Source organism: Octodon degus, unplaced genomic scaffold (genome assembly GCF_000260255.1).
Source record: "Octodon degus isolate 3935 unplaced genomic scaffold, OctDeg1.0 scaffold00081, whole genome shotgun sequence".
Classification (NCBI taxonomy): Eukaryota; Metazoa; Chordata; class Mammalia; order Rodentia; family Octodontidae; genus Octodon; species Octodon degus.
In genome coordinates, this window is record NW_004524657.1 from 7,943,869 (window position 1) to 7,954,912 (window position 11,044).

An 11,044-nucleotide genomic window follows, 5' to 3' on the forward strand; every position below is an offset into this window, starting at 1 on the left:
ATACCCTTGATGGCCTGGGCAGTTTCACGCGTGTTCTTAAAGTGAACGCGAAGATTTGAGCCTCTTGATTTGCATGATTTTGTGGGGTTTTCTGGGTCAAGACAGTAGCGAACCATTTTCACAGGTCACCTAAGGCCGCTTACAGGAAGAGCCCAAGCAAATCTTGAAAACTTTGAATGTTTCTCCATTTGTGTGTTTCTGAATTTTGAAGCTAGCTAATGTGAATCTTTTAGCAATGCTCAGTACAGTTCCAGGTACACAGTGCCAAATGCATGTGTCGCACAGAAGGATGAATGAACAGCAGATATATTAAAATATACTTCACTTTCCACATTTGTTCTGCCAAAGAAGATGATAGTTTTATCTCTAACTCTGTCCTCTGTGTGATTCTCCCCTTTGTGCCTCTCTCCAGGTGTCTAACCTAGTGATTCTCAAACTCCAGCGAGCCTCAGTGTCATCTGGAAGGCCTATGAAAGCACAAAGGCTGGACTCCAGCCTCAGAGTTTCTCAAGTAAAAGGGGGACCTGAGATTTGCCCTGTGACAACTTTCCAAGCAAAGGCAAATGTAATGTTCTTTGGTTTGAAGGCCTACTTCTATTTCAAGCACTTCTCTAATGGAAAGATCCAAGGTCTTTTCTTTTGCAAGGAATTTTTCATCTCTTTACAGGTTTTCCTAATTGCCTTTCACCCTCTCTTCTAATCTATGCTGTGTTATCACTGATACAGTCCATTTGCTATTGACTCCTTGCCCCTTGTACTTTCCTGCTAGGGCTGAAGAATACATCTATGTGTTTCTTACTTAAGCACACTGTAACTGGCAAGAATAGAGCCCTGATTCCTATTATCTATGTTTCTTCCACTTCTAGGACAACTGTACAGCTAATAGGTAATAAGTAAATTCTGGGGCTGGTGAGATGACTCCTGCTTAGGCAACCTTAGGCAAGCACAGGGATGGCAGTTCATCCCTGGCACCACTTGCTGCACCAGCCCCGCACCCAGGGTGGGCTGAGCTGGCCACAAAAAAGGCAAACGCTCATTTTATATGTACAAAATAAAGCATGTACAAGCATGACAAAGACAGTGCTAGTTTTCAGAGCAAAGACAAAATGTGTTGCTATGACAAATTACCTGTCATTGGGACAGTGACTTGGCAATGTCCAGTCATGGTGTGGATTGATGAGGAAGCCCCAGGACAGGAAGACTGAACTCGGTGTCAGAGTGCCAACCACCAGCTGCAGAGGTTTACGAGGTCGGCTTTTACCTATGAAGACAGTATACCAGTTAGTTCTGGAGGCACTAGTATATTTTTATACAATACACAACTATGATTAGGTAGGACAATAAAAGCATGAAAACATCAAATTCCTTTTGGCATGTGTAAAAATACCATAAGTCTTGCTCATGAATTTGAAGATGAATCAAATGAAATATTTTATTAGATCTACATATGCATGCATTTGCATATGTGTATACTGATGCACATAAGCCATATCTGAGTAAATCCAATTTTTGTTTTGCTTTGCTTTTGTGGTCCATAGATGGATATTGAGGTCTGGATTATAGTAAGTGAGGTAAACACTTAAATACCTAAGTGTATATGTGTATAATCACACACAGACACACACACACACACACACACAACACCCACTTCTTTTACAGATTAAAAGATCCTTATTTTTCCCTGCAACTCTGAACTAGTTTGAAGTAACATCAAAGGAAAGGAAAGAAACTTTCTCAGGTTTCTAGGTTCAACTTTGTAGGTTGTAGGTAACATTCCTTCTTAAGACCCATTTAGAAGTATGAAATCTCCTGATGTCCTATTGTAATAAACACATAATTTGCAATAAACACCTAAAGGGAACATGTACACACATTCTTAATAATCCTGGAAAAGTAGAAATAATACAGGAAGTATAACTCTCCTGATGGGACCAATTGGCTTTAGACAAAGTCAAGATTTATTCTGTTGAAATCTTAAAATTCATTTGGAACCATGAAAGTCCTAGAATAGAAAAAAAATTCTTGGAAACAAAGGCAGGGCAGGGGGTCATTGCAATCTCTGACTTGAAATTTATAATATAAATATATTTCTATTTATAAGTTGATTTTTTCATCATTATAATGCAAAACTTTTATATTTCAAGTAAAAAATAAGGACTAGAAAAGGCTCACAGTTGTCTAAAATCACAATGAAAGCAAAATAAAAGTCAAGTTTAGGTATCTTCAATTATTATCTAGTTCATTTGCTACATTACTGGCTGAACTCACAATGTATGAAGATAACACTACTTAGAAATAAAAGATGCATGTTCTTGTCTTTCCCTCATGGAACTTAACATTTATATCACTATCAAATAGTTTTCCATGCAGTTTTGGTCCTTACATTAGAATGATTAAATAATTAAAATTTATTTAGCAGATGCAAATATAAAATGAATGAACTTTATCCTTTAGTCATTGCATTTCTTCCAAACATAAATTTAAAAAAACAAAACAAAACTATACCCATTGTCTGAAAGGAAAGGTGGGGTATCACATCCTGAGCGAGATGAAGCAATTTCCTGAGCTACTCATAAAGAAGTGAAAAATCATCTCACTTCAGTGTCATAGAGGCCTCGAAAGGAAATGCAATTACAACATTCTAATAAGGAGTAAAGCTTTCTTGACTTTGCTTACCTATTTTTCATCTGTATCATGATATTTGAATCAAGGAACAGTTTGATAAATATTCACATGAAATAAGATTCCAAGAAATATTTTGCTGAATTCATGCACCTACAGTATTTAAATGACAGTGGAATACCCTTCTCTGACAAAACTGAACAAAAAAGGATACAAATGAACGACCATTTTGTATCTGTATATTCAAAATAGTTACGATAGATATACAGCTCCATCCTCTTCATTCAATGAATAGTGTTTGTAAATAGGATATCATGTTTGCATCTTGTACAATGAATAATCACTAAGCAATATGCAATGTATTAATTATTGAAACTACTAATCGGTTTTTGAAACTGTCTCATTGCTATTTGTTTCTCAATAAAATTATTTTTTACAAAACTTAAAAAAAGAAATAAGATTCCAAGAAACCAAACTCATTCTTCGTAACTTTTCTGTTCAATATATCGTAATACATACAGTCTGGAAACATTGGGAATACAATTGTTTTAATGTATGTGGAAAGCTTTCTGGAAAACTCTCACTAATAAATTGTAAGAAATTATTGGAAGAAAGATTTGTACTAGGAGTGTTTGGACATGATATCCTGTCTGCATCTTGTACTATGAATATCCACTATGAAGACAACAATATGTAACATATTAATTATTGAAACTGTCCTACTAACCTGCTTCGAAACTGTCTCATTGCTGTTTGCTTCTCAATAAAATTAAAAATAAGTAAATAAATAAATTACAATTCCAAATTTTCAAAAAAAAAAAAAAGAAAGACAAAAAAAGAAAAGAAAGAAAAAGCCCTGTCTCCCTGTTTCCTATTAGCTGTCATTTATTTTACTCTTTATTTACAGTTTGGGTTTCTCATATAAGATAAACTAAGAAATATTTAAGCTTGTGTATCTGATACATTTCACCTAACATTTTTCTACACATAACTCCAGTTTATCCTTCTTTATGTAAAGTAGTCCTCTGTTGTGTGTAAATGAAATATTTCCTTAAATATCAAGAAATTTAGAAGGAAAAGACAAGGAGTAAATATAAAATGTTTCAATCCATTTAACACTTACAAATGAGGTATCCTTTTGAAATGTAAGCAGTCTTCATAAACCAAAGGTAGACATAAAAATTAGTCCTTAAAATGTGGAGAGCACAGCAGTAAAGAGCTCACACTTTACAAAATGGAAACAGTCCACCAGAAGCCAGCTCTGAGTGAGAGCCGACCACAGGCCAGGAGCTGTCATTAACTCATGTAATCACTCGACAGCCCTGTTGCACAGCAGAACCAGGGGCAGCTCTCCATCACTCGCCTCGATCCCTGATGTCTGCAAGGTGGGCACTAGCAAGGTCCCACCCAGTTCTACCACTCGGCTGTGTGGCTTCTCCAGAGGCAGTGCAGACTGAGGACTTGGTCCCTTGATGTCTTCCTAAGGCATCACAGCAGCATTTAGGTTCCATAGGTAGAAAGAAAAGGAGAACCATGGTTTAAGGTTAATTTTTAAAAATCAGTGAAGATGACTATACCTGAACATGACTTCTTTTGACTCGGAGGGGGAACAGGACGCACAACTATCAGGTACTTTGGCTCTGCATCTGGAAACAGTAATAGCATACTTTATTAGTAAAATCACTAAGAACAACCACTGGAAGCAGCACACCCAGGCCTTGACTCAGCATTTCCTGGGGTCAGTTAACCTCTATACCCCCAGGACTTGTGAATGAGAGGTCCAGAAACGCTCAAGTTAATATTTCCTGAGAGGTCCATTACATTTCTAAACTGAAAATGAAATCCAGATTTTCGAACCCAAGTGGGAAGGGGTTGGAAAGAAGTCTACACTATACAAGACACAGATTTTACACCATATTTTCATCAATACTTTTCTTGTTTTATATATATATATATAAATATATATATATTTAGGTAGGGCTGTGCTCACTCTGTTAACTTTCTCCTCACAATGGGGCAATCTAATATCCCAAAATTAGAGAAAGGAAGCTTCACATAAGACTAGTGGCCCTCATAAGTCCCATGATCTAAAATTGCTCATTTTCATGGGAACATAAATTTTTATAGCACCTTGCCTCATTTTAAAATATGTATCAATAAAACATAATAAAGAATCTTTTAAAAATATATAGGCATAAGTAAAATTATGCTAAAATAATATTGTGTGCTAATTCAATTAGGCACTAATAACTTATTAAATAATTTTTTTTTTAAAAGTTGATGTTTCCAAGATGAATCATGGGTTAAACATATACAAAAAAGGGGCTGGGGAGATGGCTTAGTAGAATAAGCACTTCCCTGGCAAGCGCAAGAGCCTGAGTTTAATCCCTGGTTCTGCAAAACAAAAAAACAAAAAACCCAAAACAAAACAAAAAAGTATACAAATAAACCAAATACATTTAGGACACAAAATAACACCTAGAAGCAGCTCTAATGGATTACTAATTAGTTGATGAATATTATCTGTGATATCTCTTTGGAATCTTTGTACCCTGAATTTTATTTTACACCAAATTTTACTTGAATGCTGTAGTTAAGCACATATAAATGAGATATCATGTTGAAACATAAACTTCTACCTGCTCAGGAAGACCTCACTTACGTCCTCATTTTGTTTCCTTCCAGATTTAAATATTTCCATGCCATGGGTCTGAATAGAAGCCTTCTCATCCAAGGCTTTACAGAGCTGACTGCACTCTGACATGGACACAACCTAGCAATGCAACTACCTTTAATGATGTGTGTCCTTATCTTTTCCTGGACACAGAACTGCACCATTGACTAAAACCTGCCATGGTGATTACAACTGAAGAAAGTAACCCAGGCCCCTCTGGAACTCACTCAGGGCTTTTCCTTGTGTAGCATGCAGTTGCCTCATTATACAGATAAGATCCCTTCATTTCATTCCAAAATTCCATGTGTTTGAAAATATACATTCTTAAGGGGGCTTTTATAATGAATTCTTGATCCAAATCAAACAAACAGGTCCATGACTGGGATAACAATAATCATTGCTTAATTTTATTGGGGATGCAGAAAACAAACTTATTACCAAAATACCGTGACCTGAGTCTTTCTATATGTCAGACGCTGTTATGAATATCATACTCATAACCTAGTGTCTCCTATGGCAATTCTACCTGGAACAATACTATTACTCCAATTTGTAATTGTGTGATTGCTGAGGCAGAGTCATTTTCACAGACACGCAAGACACAGGGCTCCCATGCTGGGCTGAATGCCTCGTTGTCACCACCTTGAAATTTTTAATACTTCTACCTTTGAACTTGTGTCTTGAAAGTGGTATGAGACGGGGTATTGTGAGCAGAGGCAATGAGAACAACATGTATGTCTTCAGCTATTTTTCCTCCTGTTTACATAGCATTCCAGGTACCCCATTATCAAAATACTCATAAGCATCCAGAGTATGCAGCAGTTCAGCAAGACAAAAGTAGAACAAAACAAGCAAACATGTCATGTCTACAGCTGAGTAAGCAGGTGAGGGTGTTCACTAAGAGCTCTGACAGACTATATGTTTTGAACAGGAAACTGCTTCAAATGCAAAAAGGGAATACTGTGTGATGTCTATCACATCCCTTCTTATTCCTGCTCTTTAGCTGTATTAGCCAAGCATTTTTACTGAACATGATAAATGGAAGGAAAGGGAAAATTATGGCAATGCACAGCCTCTTCTCAGACCTTCCTCATGCATAAGTTTTTTTTTTAAAGGATATAATGTACAAACATCAAAAGAAGAATAAAAGGTTAGTTTTACACATCACTTCCACTGCCCTTTCTGGGAAATACATATACCTGAAGGAACTAGGAAGTACAAATTGTGTAATTTTACTAATTCCATTTAATAAAAGCCCTCTTGCTAGTGTTTAAAACTGGCATTGTATAATATCAAGGTGAAAGCTAGATTTTATGCTTGGATATTAGGTATGAAAACTTAAGATAACTGCATTCTACACAAATTTTCTTAAATTGACCTTTATTTTCAGACTTCTAAATGAACTAGTAGTATATTTGGTAGAATTTCTGCAATTTATTATTTTAAATATTAATTTTTTCCTTAATTAAAATGACATTAAAGGGCCAGAGAGATGGAACAGTAGAATAAGCTCTTCCCTGGCAAGCGCAAGGGTCTGAGTTCAATCCCCAGTTGTGTCAAAAAATAAAAAAAATAAAATGACATTAAATCGCAACTAGCACTATAACAAGTTAATGGGTAAGACCATGGAAGTAAGGGGAAAAGTTTAAATTTTAATATCTTTAATGATAAATTTTCCCTGCTTTTTGAAAAAAGGGCTCTCCATTTTTATTTTATACTTAGCCTTGCAGGTATGTATGTATCTTAATTAGTCTCCAAACTTCCCTTTTAAATAAGCCTCTGGAATTCATTTTATAAAACAAAGGCAAGTCCCTGGTTTTCCTAAATTATTCTCATTTGAGAGAGTGTCTCTTAGAGCTAATCTTTTCCTTCCTTCCTTAATTTGGATTAATCTAACTATGCCCCAGTAGTTGTTTTTTTTTTTTTTTAAAGACCTGAAATAAGAAAGACTATCAGTAGAGAAATCAAAGGCGGTGCCATAATCTAGACCTTGTGTTTATATGAGCAACTATAAGTAATTTTGTTACATTCACAATCACTTTTGATACAGCAGAGGAGGCTGTTGCCACTAATTACAAATTGAAACAGATGCCAGAGACTAGGTACATGTGTTGGCTCTAATTGTTCACTAAAACTCACTAAACAGCTACAACATGTGTATTTCAGCAGTCTTTGTACTCCACTGGGAACACATAGATGGAAAGATAAGACAACTGAAAAACAATACTTCTATTTCTATTCTGCACTGTGAAACTCTTTGTGGATTTCTGCCAGCCTGGAAATATATACATTGTAATCCTATCAGAAATTCTACCAAAGTCTACTACTGTTTCACTTAGAAGTGAGTAATTAAAATGCCAATTTAATAAAATTTAGGTAGAATGCAAATATCTTTACATATGCATACTTAATAGCTCAAGCTATACAATGTTGACAGTTGGTTAAATTTAATTGCTTAAGCTTTTTTTCTCATAATTTTATTGAGAAACAAATAGCAATGAGACAGTTTCAAACCAAATTGGTAGGACAGTTTCAATAATTAACACATTGCATACATTCTGCCTAGTGGTTAATTGCTGTACAAGATGCAGACATGATATCCTATATACAAACACTATTAGAACAAATCCCTCTATTCATTAAGAGAATGTAACTATATATCCTAACCATTTTGAATACACAGATACAAAATGGACATTCATCTGTATCCCCTTTTTTTTGTTTAGTTCCGTTATTTGAATATTATAGGTGTGTCGACTCAGCAAAGTATTCTAAAAGAGTCCACTACCCCAGAATAGTATTGAGTCTTCCGCTTCACTGGCAGTGTCAGATTGTTGACCTGAGTCCCCTACAGCTCAAAATAACAGCACAGCTTCACTTCTTATACTTCATTTTTATACTTTTCTGCTGGATGGTTAAGATCAAGGTAAAGCAGGACCTGTGCAACAAGAGTTGTAAGTTTTGGGTCTGATAAGGTCAGTGAAATCACCTCAGGATTTATCCTGAGATCCTGTACCTCAGATTGTAGATCCTTTGTCAGTGTCAGCCATGTGGATGAGTCATGGCCATTGCTTGGCCAATGTGCTCTCTGTGAAAGCCTGAGAGAATGTTTTCACTCCATGTGACTCTCCTTAGGCACACTTTACATCATTAATCACTTTCCTCTTTGGCCCCATAATCTCCTTGATCAGAAAATTTGAGACACTACCGAGTTACATGATGTCACAGTACAAGTTCTCATATGTCCTAAGCCTTACTTGACCTTGGAAGGCTGGGGCCAAAATGTTGGCTTCCTTGCGACCCTCTTTCTTCTCTAATTTTGGTCTGCAAACATAGGTTGTTAACCATCCAGAAGACAAGCTTGTTGTTATTACCATACAACCTAGGCTGTTAAGCTTAACCTCACTATCTGTCTGAATTTCAAACATCTTAGGCATAATAAGGAACAGGTATTTTTCATCAAGTATTGATATGTTGAACTTTAAGTCCCTACAGATTATGATGAAAAAACATTTAAAAATTAGAATACATTTTAAAAATAGGCATAAAGAATTATATAATTCTTATGTTTACACGTAAGTTCAAAAATCTAACCACATAAAACCTTGAAGCAGGACAGACACACAACATTCCTTTTCCTGCTTCGTACCTTCATTCACCACCCCCTTTCTTTCAGAACAAATATCTACCTGAGAGACAGCACAGCAGCAACTGGCATGTCATGACAAGAAGCCCATTGTCAGAAGACCAGAATGACAGGCCCTCCAAGCAAGAACTTACTATTATAAATTATCATCTTCAGTGCAGTTGCTTAGTTCACAGGTGTCAGTATATATAGTTAGTCAGGGTGAGAATCTTTCCAATTAACTGCTGGATTCAAAATCTTCTGGAGATTCTCAGTATCATTGTTTTCCCCATCTTCTATATGTAACTGTATGGCTTGTCACTGTCATGTTTCCTAGCTCTTTTGCTTTCCCGCTCTTAATTAGTTTGTCCTTGAGTTCTTGCTTTCTTTTACTTGTATTATATCATTCTATTTGTATTTCTTCTTTTGAGTTCTTATACTAGGTAAATTATATGATATTTATACATGTATGTCTGGTTTATTTCACTTATGAGTATATCTTCAAGTGGCATACACTTCAATATAAAGCCTTCGAGTTTATCATTCTTTATAGCTGAGTAATACTCCATTGTATAAAAATACCACATCCTTTTCATCCATTCCTCAGATGATGGGCATCTTAGTTATTTCCAAGATTTGACTATCACAAATTCTGCTGCTATAAACATAGGCACACATATATCACTATGATATGATGTTTTCAGATCCTCCAGGAAAATTCCCAGTAGAGGAATACCTGGTTGAAATGGGATTTCCAGTTCAAGTTTTCTAAGGAGTCTCCACACTGATTTCCATAATGGTTGCACCAGTCTACATTCCCACCAGCAATGGAGAAGGGTTCATTTTTCCCCACTTCCTCTCCAACATTGGTTGTTGGTTGATTTCTTTACGATAGCCATTCTTTCTGGGTGAGAAAGAATGAGAATTTTTTCTGGGTGAGAAAGAATCTCAATATTGTTTTAATTTGCATTGCATGGATGACTAGTGATGTAGAGCATTTTTTCATATATTTATTCACTTCTTTAATTTCATCATCTGAAGAGTGTGTGTTCATCTCAGATGCCCATTTCTGAACTGGGTCATTAATTTTAGGGCCCTAGTGTTTTTTAGTTCTTTATAAATTCTAGAGAGAAGACCTTTGTCTGAGTACTTATTTATCATGATTTTTTTCAAATTTGTGGGTGGCCTTTTCACTTTGTTGGTAATTTCTTTTGATGTGAAAAAACTTCTCAGTAAGACCACATCCAGGTTGTTAATTCTTTCAAGTGTTTCCATTGTGACTTGATTTTTCTTCATGAACTCTTTGCCTACCCTAATGTCTTCAAGAGTTCCTCCTACATTCTCCTCCAAGAGATTTAGTGTCTATGTTTTAGTGTTTAGATCTTTAATCCATTTTAACTTTAGCTTAATGCAGGGTGATAGACTTGGGTCAGGTTTAGTTTTGGTATGTAGAGAGCCAGTTTTTCTAGAACCACTTGTTAAAGAAGCTATCTTTCTTCCAGTAAGTATGTTTGGCCCCTTTGTCCAAGATAAGGTGGCTAAGTGTGTTTGTAGGGGCTTCAGCATCTTCTAATCTATTCCAATGATCTCTAGGTCTATTTTGTTGCCAGTACCATGCTGATTTTATCACAGTATGTAGTATAATTTCAAATCAGGAATTGCAATATCTTCTGCCTTGTTTTTATTGCCCAATATTGTCTTTGCTATTCTAGGTCTTTTCTGGTTCCAGATAAATTTTAGGAAAGATTTCTCAACCTCTGTGAGGCATGTTGGTGGCAGTTGGATAGGGATTGCATTAAATCTGTACAGCAATTTTGGGAGTATGGCCATCTTCATAATGTTGGTTCTTCCTATCCAGGAGCATGTAATATCTTTCCACTCTCTGAAATCCTTTACGATCTCTTTTTTAGAATACCGTAATTTCCTTGGAAAGATCTTTGACTTCTGTAGTTAGGTGAATTCAAGGTATTTTCTTTCCTCGGTGCTATTGTAAAAGGTATTGTTTTGTGTGTGTGTGTGTGTGGTATGATATTTTTATTTATTTTTTTTCAAAGTGTTATTGATAAACAGATAGTAATGAGACAGTTTCAAATCCAATCGGAAGTACAGTTTCAACAAATAAT

General features: G+C 35.8%; 1 protein-coding gene across 13 annotated transcripts in view; it reads right to left on the reverse strand.

Annotated features, from left to right (window-relative positions):
* Abi3bp (ABI family member 3 binding protein) overlaps positions 1-11,044 on the reverse strand; it is a 275,396-nt gene that overhangs the window by 156,173 nt on the left and 108,179 nt on the right. For all 13 annotated transcript variants that reach the window (XM_023721261.1, XM_023721268.1, XM_023721267.1 and 10 more), the window contains exons 3-4: positions 4,200-4,268; positions 1,129-1,261 (exon numbers count right to left, since the gene is read on the reverse strand). In XM_023721261.1, the coding sequence (XP_023577029.1) occupies positions 1,129-1,261; positions 4,200-4,268 (202 nt within the window). The remainder of the gene's footprint in view (positions 1-1,128; positions 1,262-4,199; positions 4,269-11,044) is intronic.